Source organism: Nannospalax galili, unplaced genomic scaffold (assembly GCF_000622305.1).
Source record: "Nannospalax galili isolate Female #2095 unplaced genomic scaffold, S.galili_v1.0 scaffold634, whole genome shotgun sequence".
NCBI lineage: Eukaryota > Metazoa > Chordata > Mammalia > Rodentia > Spalacidae > Nannospalax > Nannospalax galili.
The window spans coordinates 1,013,715-1,029,940 of NW_008336853.1; the positions used below are offsets into that span (position 1 = coordinate 1,013,715).

Here is a 16,226-nt window from a genome sequence, read left to right on the forward strand (position 1 = left end):
CAAAACAAAACAAAAAAAACTTGGCTGTGTGGGCCTGATGCTACTAGGCACTGTGTCCTGTCATGAGGTCAGAAGAGGCAAGCCTTCAACACAGCTCGTGTTCTAGCCTACAGATTTTCAGCTCTGCTTTTACAGTCACTTGGGAGTTTTGTGAAATGCCCACTTATAGCAGACTCATACCAGGGTACTCTGTTGTTCTAAGCTTCCCAGGGGTGGTTGACAGCTGATGAGCAAGTTCAGTAAAGCATTCTTTACTGTCCTGCACTGAATTGACCTATATGGCTCACCTGATGCTTTCTGTTTCCTTGTGTAGAACTTGCTGACTCTGTCCCTGGCCTGCCAAATGCACACAGCCAGCAGGCTGGTCTCTGGCACACCCTGGTACGTGTGTTCTCTCAGTTAAGTCAGGTTCTTATCAAGAGTCAGTTTGTTCCCAAACTGGTTTATGGTAGTTGTGCTTGTTATTATAATTACAAAATTGAAGGTGACATCTTATAAGCAGATGAAGCAATAATGATAGCTGAAGCTCCAATTTTACAGATAGGGAACAGGCTCAGGGCAGAGAGGTTAAGCAGCTTACTAAGGCTGTACAGCTGGTACAACTAGGGTGGAGTTTAGAGTCAGCTGTACAGCCTGAGCTCTTAGGCTCTACCATACCTCAGAGCAAACAAAGCTGCTGTTTCTATTAATGCCTTTGTGACCATTTTGATGTTGTTCAATATTCCTGTCAAAAGAAATTCAAACATAACGTTGGGTACATTTTGTAAAACTCATGACGTATTTTATTTTATTTTATTTATTTATTTTGCGCAGGTGGCGCATGCCTTTAATCTCAGTACTCAGGAGGCAGCAGAGTTTGAGACCAACCTGGTCTACATTGTAAGTTCCAGGCCACCCAGGGCTAAATAGTAAGACCTCATCCCCTCCCCGCCAACTTTAAAAAACATTTTTAGACATTTACTGTGTATGTGCGCACACACGTGTGTCCCATGGCACATGTGGGGAGGACACATTTTGGGAGTCGGTTCTCTCCTTCTAGTATGTGGATTCCTGAGATTGAAGAGGAATCAAATCCAAGGTTGTCAGACTTGGCGACAAACACCTTTACCTACTTAACCATCTTGCTGGCCCCTCTAAGTGACATTATTCTCAGATTCCCTTGCAAATGTCTTTAAATTCTTACTGTGCTCTAATGAAACCAAAACTACAAAATAAATACAAGAGCACTGGGCAGTCAGACCATGCTCCAAGAAGATACCCAGCTCCACCCTGAAAGGAGCCAGGAAATGCATATGTCTTTCTCCATTTAAAGTGAGTTATGTAGGAGCTGGAGAAATGGTTTAGTGGTTAAGAGAACTTGCTGTTCTTGCAGAGGACCAGGGTTTGATCCCAGCACCCACATTGGGCAGTTCACAATTTCCTGTAGCTCCAGTTTAAGAGCATATATCACCCTCTTCTGGCCTCCATAGCACCAGGCGCACATGTGGTGTATATACATATATGCACACATTCACACAGATGCATAGAATCTTTTAAAAAGGGGCTGGAGAGATGGCTCAGTGGTTCAGAGCACTGACTGCTCTTGAAGAGGACCCGGGTTCAATTCCCAGCACCCACTTGACGGCTATGAACCATCCTTAACTCCAGTTCTAGGGGAATCCAACGTCCTCTTCTGACCTCTGCAGCATTGCATGACATGAGTGCACTCACATACATGCAGGCAATACACTCATATACATAAAATCAAATAATAAAATATTTTAGGTGGGTGTGGTGGTGCACGCCTTTAATCCCAGCACTTGGGAGGCAGAGGCAGGTGGATTTCTGTGAGTTCAAGGCTAGCCTGGTCTACATAGTGAGTTCTAGGACAACTGGGGCTACAGGGAGGCCCTGTCTCAAAAAGACCAAAAAAAAAAAAGAGAAAGATGTAGAGTATGTCTCAAAGAAAAGTCGCATTACCTGGCATTTTCAATTAACTGCTGTCCCCAAGGGGATTACTGTCATTATCACTGTGAAGAGAATAGATGATGGAACAGGAGAGGATACTGTTGGTACAGGTGGGTGACCTGGTCTGTGTGCTGAGGGATTCCTCTGTGAGAAAGTGGTGTGGAAGTGGAGTTTTGAAAGCTGAGCCATAGGGGCAGCATTCCATAGTATGGAACAGGGCCCAAAGAGGGGGAAACTTTTTAGGATAAAATTAATTTGTGCATTTTTTTTTGTGATCTGAACTTTGTATTACTCTTTTGTGTTATGATGATTTTTATTATATACTTCTTTAAGATGCTAACATTTCAGCAGATTTAAGAGAACGTTTTTCTATGCTCTGCCAAACGTTGCTAATGCAACTCTTGCCTTGGCTTTATTGTAGTTTGTAATAAGGCATGTGCTGGCATAAAGCATGCAGCTCTTCAGTGTGGAACAAATACATCCCTTTTGAGGAACTGAGAACAGACTCTGGTAGAGCAGAGGCCACGGTTTGGGGATGGGCATGAGGAGGCTTCTGAGATCCCTCATGGCCACTGTATACTGTGATGGCTTGTTCTAGAATGGGATTGGGCAGTTACAATCTGAAACAACCTGATGTCTGCTCCTTCTGGGCCACCAGCTGTCTTCAGGCAGGCCAGGTCTGCAGGGACTGTGTATTTATGTTTCCCATAATCGGAAAATGTCTGTCTCCTTCCCAGGGAAGTCTGGTGCTAGGATCTGCCCATCCCAGGAGTATGCCAGGCTGCTGTTAGGTCAGAGCAGCTTTGGTTATTTGAATAGCCTGGGCAGAGACAGCCTCTTATCCCAGCCAAACAATTAAGTACTACCTGGCTTGGGACAAGAAGGTGCAAATGAACTGGTGTTTGTTGATGTCTATGTCCAAGGCTGTTCATGGTACCCAGTGCTCTACAGCTAGACTGTGAACCATCTTTTTATAGCAAAGGGTCTCAACCTTAGCCACTCTATAGAAAGGGTATTCTTGGTGATAATGAAGCCTTGCTTAAGGAAGAATCAGGAAGGAACTGGGCTGCTGCTCCTGAACCAAGGGCTGCTGGGAACTTCCAGCTGATAAGTGCTAGGAGTGAAAGATGCAGGGTTTCCAGGCCCCCCCCCCCACTATCCCTGGGGTTTTGACACCAAGTTGGGCCCCATAAAAGCTCTTACCTGTTAGACTATACCCACTAATGTGGAAGCAATTTTGAGACAGAGTTTGGGTGTGGGTGTTTGGATATAGGGTTAGTTAATGGAGATAATGGAATCAGAACTTTCTGTCTTGTGTCCCAGAGGCCCCAAGCTTTAGGTGTGGTATGTAGGAGCTCTGGAGCCAGACAGGCTGGACCCAGAAGCTGGTTCTGCCACTTTCCAACTGACCAAACTTGGACAGATTTCCTACTGTCACTAAGGGGGAACTTCATCTCTTAATGGGGATAATAATGCTATCTACTGCACCAAGGTATTGTAGTGATTAAATGTATTTATCTGCAACAAAATGTGTAAGAGTGGGGTGTGGTGGCCCATGCCTGTAATCATAGTACTCCAGAGGCAGAGGCAGAGGATAGCTCTAAGTTAGAGGCCAACATGTTCTGCATCTCAAGTTCCAGGTCAGCCAGAATTACATAGACTCTGTCTCAAAAAAGAAAACAAAACAAAAATGTTTAAGACAAGTTGGGCATAGTGGCACATACCTATAATCCTAAGACTTGGGAGGCTGAATCAGGTGGATCGTGAATTGAAGCCAGACTGAACTACATGGTGAAATTCTGTCTCAAAGAAATAATAAACAAAAAGCTTAAGACAATCCCTGAGGGCTGGGGATGTAGCTCAGTGGTAGAACATTTGTACCTGGCATGCACAGCCTCTGGGTTTGGTTACAAGGACCATTTAAAAAAATTTAAGCACATACAAGCCCTTTGAAGTTTAGCTGTTATTACCATCACCATCATCATCATCATTGATATTCTGAATCCCATCCTTTAAGGCTTGAGGACAGATAGATTCTTTGATTTCTTTATTTGGAAACACTTCCTTTTTGGGTCTTCAACCCAAACCTGTCAGGCAAGTCTGTGGATACCAGGAAGCCACACCAGCCAGTGAGAACCCCTTTCTGCCTGCCTGTCCCTGCCTGTATGGCCTGGATTGCCAACTAGAGATGACAGGGACTGGCATCTTCTCACCATGACCTGTTTTCAAAGGTAGGCAGTGCTCTGCTCCCAGGCAAGCAGAATGTGTGCTGTACAGACTGAGGTGACAGACTCATGGCAGTAATGACAGCTCTTTATGACTGGAGCCCTAGTGTGGAGGCCCCACAGGAACTGCAGTCCTGATCCTGTTGACATGTGTGGAGACCCACATCTCTGCCTCCTTTCCCCTCATTTCTGGGTTTGTAGCTGTATATCTGGAGAAAGTAAACTATAGGGAAGGAGGCGGGAAAGTATTTCAATAGTAGCATTCTTTAAAATAGGTCCACTGTGCTCTAGGTGGCCCCTTGTTCATAGTTATCAAGCTCTTTTTTTTTTTTTTTTTTTTTTTTTTTTTTTTTTTGGTCTTTTTCAGACGATCTCCCTGTAGCCCCAGCTGTCCTGGAACTCCCTATGTAGACCAGGCTGGCCTTGAACTCACAGAGATCCACCTGCCTCTGCCTCCCGAGTGCTGGGATTAAAGGCGTGCACCACCATGCCCGACTAATTATCAAGCTCTTAAGACATGCCCAACAAAGCCCCGTTTGGTAGCACATGCCTTTAATCTTAGCACTTGGGAGGCAGAGGCAGGTGGCTCTCTGTGAGTTCAAGGCCAGCCTGGTCTATATAGCCAGTTCCAGGCCATCTGGGGCTACAGGGAGACCCTAACAATGTGCTAGGCTTAGGACATCTTGGTTTATCCTCTCAGCATACTCCAGGAGGCAGGTACCAAAACTAACCCATCTTACCTGGAGGAGACCCAGCTTAAGAAGGTTGGCAAGTAGCAGCTGAAGTTGTGAGCTGAACCCAGATAACACACAAACAGGTATAGAGCCAAAGGGTCAGGTTGCAACACTTAAGGACCTTACCTCTCTGCAAAGATCTGGGAGGACCCAGTGGCCTGAGCCTGTTAATATGGGGTATACAGGCAGAAGGTAGGGCAGTGGGAAATGTTAAGTGGCATTCTTGGGCCCAGCACCTGCCCTAGGGCAGCTTCTGTCACTCAAGAGAGTAGGGCTCTAGCAGCCAGTGCTTGTTAGCAGCTAATGGGAACAGGAATGTCGCTGTGCACCTCTGCTGGTTTATGTCATTGCTATCTTTGTGGCATTCCTCCTTGTGTTATTTTCCAGCTTTCACCGGCACAGGGAGAGCAACAGCCTGGAATGAATAGTCACTGGTCATGCCCTTGGAATTCTGGCACCACCCCTGATGCACAGAGCCCAACCCAACAATACAAACGTATAACCAAAAAGCTTTTACTTAGGAATAAGCAGACAAATTTCAGCTAGAATTCTGACACGACACATTCCCCCTCAGCAGGAGGTGTGGAGTCCAGTAAATGCACAAAATCTCTAATTGGCTTTCTTCTCTTTGGCATAAATCAACAGAGCTCCAAGGACCAGCTCCCCACAAGGATGGGCTGTTCCCCATCGAAGTGTGGGGGCCCCTACATCCATGGTTTGTTAAAAAGTGCTTAGCAAAGGACCTAGGTGGTTTCCTGAGTCTTTGAAGCAGTTGGCTCCTCCTTGGCACTCGTGTCCACTGACAGCTGGAGTTTTGTGCCTGTACCTGCCCTTGTTTCCTTGATAAGGCTCCAGGCATCAGTGTTGTGTCACCTGGGCAGTGGCAGAACTGGGGCCAGGGAATCTTTGTCTGGAGGAGTGAAGGCCTCAGGGCCATGAAGACATCTGGTGGTACAGTTCTGGAAGGCTCCTGTCCAGCTTCTGTTGCCCCTCATCCTGGGTGACATGGGCTGCACCTAGACCTTCCTGCCTCTGGGCTCAGGGCAGCAGCAGTGAGCACAGCAGCAGCTGCAGGCTATCAGCAGCAGCAGCAGGACAGTAGCTGAAGGAAGAGAGGCCCAGAGCTAAGAAGTCAGGGAGAGAAAGGATGCCTACCTTCCTTCTGAGGAACCTCCCCTGGATGTATGTTGAGGCCTTTACCCCCAGGCCTGGCATAATGGTCATAAAGACTTGAGAGGCTGACAGTGGTCCTTGCTGGCTCCACACTTTGACCTCTAACCCAATTCCACTGCCCAAGCTTGACTCCCTTCATTCATGGGTTGATACCTGATGGTACCCAGTTCCTAACACTGCCTAGCATTGCCCTTCACTCAGGTGATAGCAGAGGCAGATCTCTCAGCCTCCCCCAGGACACTGCTTTACTGCCTGTCTGATAGACACTCTCTAGCCCTCCAGGTAGCACCATAGTCTGGTCTCCCAGATACCAGGAAGTACCCATGGGACACTGAGGGGACAGGGCCAAGGAGTCAGGTACAGGTGCCCCACTTGCCTGTGAAAAGAACGATGATGGAGAAGGCCACAAGCTCCACAGGCTCAGCCTGGGGCAGTCCTCGCAGCTTCAACAGCAGCCTCTCACCCACAGAGCGCATCTCCTGTACAAAGTCTGTCATGTTGCTAGGGCTCCTGTGGCCTGTAACAAGGCAGAGACAGAGTACTTTAGAGTCCCTGTGGAGCTGCCCACATACTGTGAGGCAGCGCCAGTGAACCAGCCTCTCTCCCACCATAGCCAGCAGAACAGGTTTGTCAGGTCTGCCCATGCACCACCTGTGGCTCGCAGGGAGAAGGAGTTGTGGAAGTCTGTGTTCAGTAGCAGTCTTCAGCCCCTACCTGGCTGGCACTGCCCAGAGCAAGGAAGGCTATTGGTGAGTGTGACCTTGAGAGTCTGCTTTGAAGGTCTACTAGCCAAGGCTATGGCTGGTCAAGGTTTCTGACCATCAGGTATTATGACTTTGCTATTACATTCCTTTGTCTTGAGACACCAACAGTCAATTTGGCTGGGGTACCTGGACTGACAGAGCTCCCTAGCCAACCCCTAAGTCATTCAGGACTTAAATGCTCCCCCATGCCCTCAGGGTGGCTAGACAGGCCTCAGGATTCCATGTGGGAGGAGAATCAGGCTCCAAGAACAGGTTCATGGGGACTCTAGCTGGGATCAGCTCTAGGTAAAAATTGATGGATCAGTGGGCCCAGCTTGAAGGCTACAAAGCTGAGTCCCCAAGGATGCCCCATTCTCCTACGAGCCCAATTTCTTTACTCATATTGTCCTGTAAGGAAGACGGGACCACATAGTACTTCAGTATTCCCTGGGGTCTTGTTTGATCAGGTGGGATCAGGAGCTCCAGGGCTGGCTTGGCCAGCTCCTCCTTTCTTGGCTTGGACCTATTATTCCATCCTCACTAGAAAAAGCTTCAGAAAGCTGTTTCTAGTCTAGGGTTTCCCAAAAGGCCATAGGCAAAGCTCTAGACTGAGTTTTTGAGTTGGGTCCCATTTGAGCATCAGAGCTTTTCTCCTCTTCCGTCCCACTTGTGAGTGAGGGAACAGGGAAAATCTTGTGTTAACACAGCCAAACTTGTTCACCACAGCACTTACTTTAATCCTGAGGGATAGTGGTAGGTAGCCAGGGGCTTGTGTTTGGCCCTGGTCTCTACCAGGCAGGCCCTGGTCTCTGCTATGGTTCTCCCTGAGATGGATGTGGTCTGTGAAGCCTGTCACTCCCAGCACTGCTACCTGATTTAGCAGGTTTAAAACTTCCCTGTAGCTGGATGTGGTGGTGCACACCTTTAATCCTAGCACTCAGGAGGCAGAGGCAGAGGCAAGCAGATCTCTGTGAGTTCAAGGCTAGCCTGGTCTACATAGTGAGTTCCAGGCCAGCTGAGGCTATAGGGAGACCCTGTCTCAAAAAGACCAAAAAAAAAAAACTTCCCTGTGGGTCATGTGATGGAATCATCCTACGTGTGTGCTGTACAGCCTCTGCCTGAACACCTCTGAGGTGAGAGGTCCATGCCTACCTCCATTGAGTCTTACCTGGTCATTTAGGCAATGGTTGCCCTTCTCCTAACAGTTCTTCAGGAACTGGATCATAGTTGGCAACTATGTGAATTTCCTTTCTACTAAGCCCATGGTACTTTCTCTGGATTTTTTGTTTGGAGGGAGGGGATGGATTCCAGGGCCTCTCTCATGCTAGGCAGGTGCTGTACCACTAAGCTACATCTCCAGCCCTGCTGTACCTTCTCTAACTTCCAGCCACCCTTCATAGAATACTGTTTTAATCATCCTGCCTCCCCTCCACAACCCCCCTTGTGACATGGATAGGCTTTTTCATCTCTGCTGACAAGGAGATGAGCTCAGGGAGGGACCTGGTTGCAGGAACACCCTCTGGGTGAGGCCTGGCAGGGCAGGAGAGTCAAGGCAGTCTTGAGTCTCACTGGCTTTGGAAGCCAACCTCCCTCCTTCTGTCAATTAAACCACCAGACACCTTTAAGAAATGTCATCTGTCCATCCCCAGGATGCTGATGTTATGAGTCAAAGGAAGATGGACAAGCTAGACAAAGGAAGTTGTTACTTTAGTGACAGTGGAGTAGCAGGCAGGTGGTAGCTCCATGATGAAAAGTAGATACTGCCCTGTCAGAAGTGTCAGGTTCTATAAGTTACTCTGGCTTCTCTCATGCCTTACCCCAGGGTTAGCACTCTTCTGCAGTAAAGATTAGATCCCACTTTACACATTGCAGGAAGGGACAGAATCCTGACATGTTCCTGGTCATCGCTCCTTCCTGAGCACCTCTGAGGGTGAGAGACCTTTTACACAGGGGGCAACTGAGGACTCTGACTTTGAGCAGCAACATAAGGCAGCACAACTGAGTTCCACTGAGGTGTGGCCTATGTCTGGGCTCTGTGTAAGAACCAGGCCCCCAAGCCCTTTTTTAGAATCCCGTGAGCTGTATACAATCAACAGACCCTCATGTGGGCCTAGAGCCCCGATTTTATCTTCATTACCACCAGAATGTGGCACACTCGGCTTTCTGAGAATTGCACATGGTGCTTGTCATTAGAGAGATAGATCGTGTGTGCCCTGCTGCTGCATATATAGGACCATCCCTTCTGGTCAGACCAAAGGAGACCCTACCTCTGTCCATTTGGCACATGTTTGCACAAGTCCTGGGACCTCTGTACCATTTCCACCTCCTAGCAATGGTGTGCACACGGTTCAGACCCAGGGCTGTTCTTTCTTTTTTTTAACCCATCCTCTTCATCTATCCTTGGTCTGGCTTTTTCAGCCTGATTGGAACACATTGCCTTATCTAGCCCTAATGGAGATACTCCTTAAAAGAGGAAGCCGGCAGGAGGCCAGTGGTCAGACTTTTTACCATACCCAAAGACCTAGGGAAAGATAACGGTGGGGGAGGAAAGAGGCACCTGCTTGTCACAGATTGTGGTGTTGGGACCCTGGGTCTGGCTAAAAGCTTTCAGTGTCTAGTTCCAGAGCAGGGAAGAAAGGAGTGAGCTGAAGCTGGACCTGCTCTGCAGGGAAGGCAGAATTTGTTGATTAGAAGATCCAGCTACAAGAGCAGTCTCCTCTTGGATTGTAGTTAGAGAGTGTTGCAGATTCATGCCCAGTGGGTCTGGGCTCTCCTCTGGAAGAATATCAGTCCACGTCAGTGGTGGGCCTCCTGGTGTGGACAGCCTCATAGCTTTGTGCCCAGGGCTTCTCTAGGCAGCCCACTGGAAGTGAAATTCAACAGTGAGATCTGGCCAGCCACACCAGCCTTGGGACCTGACCTAGGATTGCTTGCCAGGTTCTCTGCTTTGCCAACAGAAGTGGGAGTGTTGGGCATGTCTGTCCTGCCCTCAAAGAGCTGAAGAGGAACACTCTTGGCTTGACAGTTGATAATTTTTTTATTTAAAACTTAGGCCTCTAATCCAACAGAGAAACACATGGGGGAGAGGGAGCTGAGGGGTCTTGTTTCCCCCAGAAGGAAAGAGGCACATTCCAGCAGGTCCCCAGCCGTCTTCCCAGTGGGCTATTTAAAGTGGAGCCAACTGATGCCTGGTGCCCAATATAACCAGTGGCTGTCAGGTGACCCTGTGGTATGTGCTGTTGCTCTGAAGGGAGCCCTGCACGTTTCCAGCTGCAGTCATGGGGGGAGTGAGAGCACTGGGGCTGCTCCTTGTTGACTGAAAAACCGTCCTATGTTTGGGGGAGGAAGGTAGAGAAGCTGAGTGGAGCTACTGATAAATTTGTATTTTCCTGGACTTTCTATCTTGTTAAATAAATTCCTTCTCAAACCATATTCTCTGCCTGAAACTCAGGGGAACCAGAGTGCCTCCCAGTCCCATGTTCAGTAGAATGAGTGGTGGCTTCCCCTGGTCCAGAAAGGGACAACAGTTGGGACTGCCACCAGGGCCCACCTGGTGCCCAGGCTACCTATAGAGTACTTCTTGGAGCCTTCTTGGAGCTCCTTGGCTGAGGTGCAGTCACTGGTTAGGGACAGCCAGCAGGACAGAGAGGAAGACTTGCAGAGCTGGAAGGACTGTGGCAGTTTCCTTTTTGTGGCATTTCTTGGCACAGAAAATCTTGCCACAGAGCAGGTGGGTGTACTGTAGGCCAAATAGCTACCACTTGGTACCACAGCTTCCCCTTTGCAAACCTGATAGTCCAACTCCAGGCTTCGCATGTGGAAGGGAGCAAGCAGTGTGTTTATGCCTGATAAGCACAGTTTTACAGATGGCTTGCAGTCCCAAAGGGCTTCTTGCTGTACCCATGTGCTTTTGTCACGGAGGGCTGTAACCACCCTTGCCCTCCAGGGCATTATCTTGTTTGAGAAGCAGCTTGAATGAGCTATAACCAAGTTATGGGAGATCTGTGGGGCCCAGAGCTTGACCAAAGGGTAAAGATGCCCATCATGCACTATGCTGTTTGGTTGAGTCCCTCTGCCATGGCTCCAATTTGAAATTGAAAGTGGGTGGTTGAACCCTTGCCATTCTAGTGTCCATTAGAAACAGGGCTAGCTCCCTGCCTGTCACTGTAGAAGCTGGGCATTCTCCTTCCTCCCAGCTCAGGGACTGCTGGAGCCCCTGTCCTGTGGGTACCAGCTTCCTGCCATGCCCCTCTCTCAGCTGTCCTGATCTGCTGTCTCAGCTACAGCTTAATTCCAGTCCTGTGCCCTCTCTGCTGCACAATTCCCTACATTAACACAGGACAGGAGTTAGTCTCCCAGCACCCAACACAAGCCCACGGCCTCTGCTGAGCCAAGGACACTTGGCCCGCTCCTTGGTTTCCAATCCTGGATGATGTTTTTCTTTCTTGCTGGATAACAGCTTGTTTACTTTGGAAGGAACATCTGGGGGACTTGAACCTTGGTGTGAGAACAGGAGGTAGAAGAGTGAGCAGCCTCCCGTCATGATGCCCTGCTCAGGAGAACTATGCTTATGCGGCCCAAAGAATGAACCAAAGAACTGTCTCAGGGTCACCATTACAGTGATGCAGCATGGAGCCACATCCTGGGGTCCTTCCCCAGCCTCATTCGTATTGTCACCGTTTCCCCCTCCAACCCTAGCTTTAGAATCAGGCACGCATGCCCCCTGATTGAGGTTCAGAGCTCACTGCCAGAGAGGACCTAAGGGAATCCTAGGAATCTTAAACAGGTGCAGAGACTTCCCTGGGCCGAGAGCACCTAGACACAAGCAGTTCAAGCCAAAAGACATGGAAATGCTGCTTTGCTCGAGGCTCAGGCAGACAGCTCTGCTCAGGGCCTGTTGGATCCTGGAGGGTGTGAGCTGGCTGGGATCCTAAGCCTCCTAGACAGGGAGGGCTCAGGCCTCATCTTGGGAGAAATGGAGGCTCAGCAGGCATGTGGCTCTCTTTTAAGCCCACTGAATAGAAAAGGCTTAAACTGATATGCCAGATCAGCAGGCCCCCAGTCCCTCTGCTGCAAGCAATTGGCAGGGGTGCTTTCTGCACAGTATACCCCTTCCCTAATACTGAGTCCCAGGATAAGAGGGAGCTCAGGTATACACAAGAGGTGGCTGGCTGAGTTTTCCTGTAGGAGTGACCCAGTATATCCTGCAAGATGTGCCTCTGTGTTCATGGTAAATTGTGACTCCTCACCCTTGGGACATGAGCCCCTTGCTGCCCTTCCCCTCCTGTCTCCACCCTGTTACCTGTGGCCAGGGCCACTTACCTGATAGTTCAGAGATCAGGGAGTCAAGAAGAGGTGCTGCAGTGTGGAGCCTCTGTGTACCTCCACAGTGCCCTGGCCGCCACCTCTTACTTCCTTCACAAGCGCTGCCACTTTATTACCCTGCTGCTTCTCCCCTGGGCACCTTGCAGTGCAAGCTCTTGGTTGCTGACAGCCAGCTGCTTTTATGTTGTTGGTTGTCCTGGAGATCAAAGTGTCAAATTACCTTTGTGAGGAGGAGTCAGAGGGAGCCATCCCTTGATATCGCTAGACTTCTTACCCTGTGCCTTTCCCTGCTTAGGAGATCCACTCCTCTTCAGATCCTAAATCCACTCCCTCTCTTCTTCCTCCTCTTCTCGCCCCTCCCATCCCTCTGTGGCCACACCATAGGCTGAGGGCTGAGCTGAAGGAAACCGTTGACTATGTTTCCCTGTGGAAATAACCCCAGGGGGTCAGTCTAAGTTGCTGGGGGAAGAGGGGGTGGAGCTGCTGTCTCCAAGCTCCTGAGCTCCCCACCACCTCCCCCTAAACATCCTTTTTGGCTTATGTCCATAACCACCCCAGCCTGTCCTTTGGGCCACTCCCTGGCTGGTCCCTCCCTCTGGCCTCTCCCAGGAAAGAAAAATAGAGTAGCTACCAGACCACCCAAGTAAGTCAGCAGGCTTCGCAAGCATCCCTCTGGTGAGGTCCCTCTGCCACTTGGCATCCACAGGCTTCTCTGGGGAGGGGGAATTTGAAGATCCTAGGAGCCTTAGGAGTAGACTACTTGTTTGGTGAGGAGCCTCGGGTCCCGGCTAAGAGAAGGGATACTGCTGGTCTCCTACTGTTCAGCTGTTACTACACTCCTGGCCCTGCTGTCCAACAGCTAGGCCCATTGACATTTGACTGTTGTACCACCCGCAGACCAGGCTGCAGGGGGGGAAACTGACCCCAGCCTTGCAGTCAATGGAACGCTTTGAATCTGAGCACAAAACCCCAGTGAGTCAGAGCTTGGGGGCAGGGAGGAGACCAATGGATGGCCACACCACATATGCCAGAGCTTCTCAGGGACAGGACAGGCCACCACTATACAGGCAACAGCCTTGAGCAAAGAGAGGAACATGTCGCATATATTCACCACTAGCTGGAGGAGGCTGCAAGAGTGCCCTCTGCTGTCTCCTGCCGCTTCTATCCAGCTTCTATCCAGGATTGTTCTCTGCTTGGCTAGAAGAATACTAGGGACCCTCCCTGCTTCTTTAAGGGCTGGGTCACAGTCGACTTACAGGAGCCTGCTCTTGAGGATCAGAGCTCCAGGCAGTACTCATATTGAGAGGAGCTGTGTTTAGAAGCAGTTGGTACCAACTGTTCTCATCTTTAGGATTGGCAACTCAGACTGCCCTGCTTTGCTCTGGCATCTCTTCTCAGGTTCCCCCACCCAGTACCACATTCCTGACAGCAGGAATGGCTATTTGCAAGGACTCTGGTAGAACAGTGACCTCTCCCAGAGCCTCAGCCTGGGGTTTAGAGAAGAAACTGAATCTCCCGTACCAGATGGAGGCTGCTTCCTGCCACCAGCTTTCACAAAACTGGTTATCCCAAGGCAAGCTGGGCGTGGTGACACATGCCTTTAGTCCCAGCACTCAGGAGGCAGAGGCAGGCAGATCTCTGCAAGATCAAGGCCAGCCTGGTCTACATAGTGAGTTCCAGGACAGCTGAGGCTACAGGGAGACCCTGTCTCAAAAGACAAAAATAAAAACAAAAAAAGACAGGCATGGTGGTGTAGGCCTGTAGTCCCAGCACTTCGGGGGCAGAGGCAGGCGAATCTCTGTGAGTTCAAAGCCAGCCTGGTCTACATAGTGAGTTCCAGGCCAGCTGAGGCTATAGAGAGAGACCCTGTTTCAAAAAGAAAAAAAAAATCAAGGCTGTAGAAGGTGAGAGGGCAACTCCAGTGAGGCAGTGTCTCCCTGGCTAAATGACTTCACCAGTGACCAGGCATGACAGCAGCAGTCAGAACTGCCTGCTTCCCTGCTGTCTCTCAGGGAGCTAGACCAGGTGCAGCCCCCAGCCTTAGACAAGAAAAGAGGCTTATCAGGGTGAATAAGGAAAAGTCATCAAGATACAAGTGGAAACCCAGTATGGTGGCTCATCCCTGTAATCCTAGGATTTGAGAATCTGAGGCAGGAAGTTCATGAGTTTAAGGCCAGCCTGAGCATTAGTGAGAGATCCTGTTTTTTTAAAAAAAGGAAAAAGGACAGGACAAGCAGAGCAGAGTACGAAGACAGGCCCTCCTCTGTTCTTCTCTTTCTCTCCTACCCAGAGAAGGGTGAGGAGGGATCCCTTTAGACCATCTCCTCATCAGTGCTCACACAGCCTGTGATACAAGCACCTCCTGCACTGTCCCACCAACAGCATGAGCGAGAGGCCATAGAATTCAAAGGTGAAATGTTTTACCCACTGACATAGTCTTGGTGGTGGAGCCAATATCTGCACCAGAGCCTCAACTCTTCCGGGGCATCCCGCCACTGATGGTGGAGGGAAGAGCAAGGCCCCAGGGTTCAGAGGAGTAACCAGACAGGATAGAGGCTCACATCCTGACTCCAAGCTACCTTGTGTGTTCCATGACCTGAGGAAAGCTGCTTCATCTCACTTGCCCCAGCTGTGCAGTAGGCAGCACCAGGTGATGCCTTGAAAGGCCCCTGTGAGTAAAAGCATGTAAGGCACCAACATGGTACTTGTGAGTCAGGTAGTGTTTATGGATTAGATGAACAAATGCTCGCCTACTTCACTCATTCCCTCATCCCCGTGGCACTGCCTACTCTAGGTGCCGACATGCTGCCATTGCCAAGTACTTCGGGGATGCACCACCTGCCTGTTCCAAAGGCTGTGACCACTGCCAGAGCCCTGCATCTGTACGGAAGAAGCTAGATGCCCTGGAGCACAGCAGCAGCTGGAACAAGACCTGCATTGGGCCCTTCCAGGGCAATAACTTCGATCCTGAGCTGTATGAAGGAGGCCGCAGGGGCTATGGGGGATTCAGTAGGTGAGGGGCTGTGAAGTCAGGAGCCCCTGACCCATAGGAAACGAATAGTCATCCCCCTGATACTGATGCCAGGCCACAGCAATGGCCTTCCTGCAGTGTGGCCCATGACTCATCCTGGAGCCTGAGCTTCAGTATCGCCTCAAGCTTCCAGGGTGTCAGGGATAACACTGTCCCACCAGTGGCAGAAGTGAGTAAGGCAGAGCCCTAGCGTGGGCTGCTCATATCCATCCTCTCTAGGTATGATGAAGGTTCCGGAGGTAGTGGTGATGAGGGCAGAGACGAGGCCCACAAGCGGGAATGGAATCTCTTCTATCAGAAGCAGATGAACATGCGCAAGGTGAAGGGGGCAGGGAACTCGATGGGGTTCAGTGGCCCATGCAGGGTCCCAGGTGGTCCCCCCCTGCCCAGTTCCCTCTCAGCCCTTTTCCTAGCCCTGTGAAGAAGCTGTCCTGCAGCAGGGGAGTGTGTCTCATAGTTCCCTCATTCCATCTTCTAGGGCAAAGATCCCAAGATAGAAGAATTCACACCCCCAGGTTGGTAGAGAAATGCTCTACCCCCAGGTTGGTAGAGAAAGAGCTGTGTCTGGGGTGTGAACAATGGATGGCTCAGTTCGGGTTGGGAGACTCGAGAACAGGAGGTCATGTGTAAAGATCCTCCCACCTTTTTCCCAGATGAAGACTGTCCCTTGAGAGAGGCTTCCAGCAGGAAGATCCCTAGGCTCACTGTGAAGGTAAAGGAGAAAGCAGCTCCTCACTGCTCTTGGGCCCCTCCCTGACCTTGAAGGTGGGTGACCAAAACTTCCCTCTGCTTACAGGCCCGAGAGCACTGCTTGGGGCTTCTGGAGGAGGCTCTGAGCAGTAATCACCAGGCTGTAGGGTCCACTGATGGGTGAGTATCCTAAGAGCTCCAGGGCAGTGAGCTGAGACTTGTTCCTTCAGAAACCGCCCCTCTGCAGGGTCAGACCCATCCTATTGCACGGGTGCCAGCCCTACAGCCCCACTAGTTGCACACTTAGAGACTGCCAGTGACTACTCACAGTAAGCCAAAGAGTGCCCAGAGCATTCTG

At 50.1% G+C, this 16,226-nt stretch overlaps 2 protein-coding genes across 8 annotated transcripts in view; one reads left to right on the plus strand and one right to left on the minus strand.

The window, feature by feature from the left end:
• Recql5 (RecQ like helicase 5) overlaps nt 1-16,226 on the plus strand; it is a 42,127-nt gene that overhangs the window by 22,366 nt on the left and 3,535 nt on the right. For all 7 annotated transcript variants that reach the window (XR_003849271.1, XM_008831394.3, XM_029562696.1 and 4 more), the window contains 5 exons: nt 14,942-15,160; nt 15,398-15,497; nt 15,657-15,693; nt 15,832-15,890; nt 15,975-16,048. Coding sequence is in view for 6 of the 7 variants with exons in the window: in XM_008831394.3 (XP_008829616.1) it covers nt 14,942-15,160; nt 15,398-15,497; nt 15,657-15,693; nt 15,832-15,890; nt 15,975-16,048 (489 nt within the window). In the remaining variant the exon portion in view is untranslated. The remainder of the gene's footprint in view (nt 1-14,941; nt 15,161-15,397; nt 15,498-15,656; nt 15,694-15,831; nt 15,891-15,974; nt 16,049-16,226) is intronic.
• Smim5 (small integral membrane protein 5) lies at nt 5,297-13,253 on the minus strand. Its single transcript, XM_008831391.3, has 5 exons — nt 12,779-13,253; nt 12,422-12,571; nt 12,145-12,343; nt 6,456-6,596; nt 5,297-6,008 (listed from the first exon to the last, which is right to left on the minus strand). The coding sequence occupies exons 4-5, from the start codon at nt 6,574-6,576 to the stop codon at nt 5,923-5,925; spliced, it is 207 nt and encodes a 68-aa protein (XP_008829613.1). The 5' UTR covers nt 6,577-6,596; nt 12,145-12,343; nt 12,422-12,571; nt 12,779-13,253; the 3' UTR covers nt 5,297-5,922.

Coding starts and splice junctions, on each gene's coding strand:
- Smim5 (XM_008831391.3), bottom strand. CDS start 6,576: ATGACAGACTTTGTACAGGAGATGCGCTCTGTGGGTGAGAGGCTGCTG. Junction 6,009..6,455: donor CATCATCGTTCTTTTCACAG/GCAAGTGGGGCA, acceptor CTCTTCCTTCAG/CTACTGTCCTGCTGCTGCTG.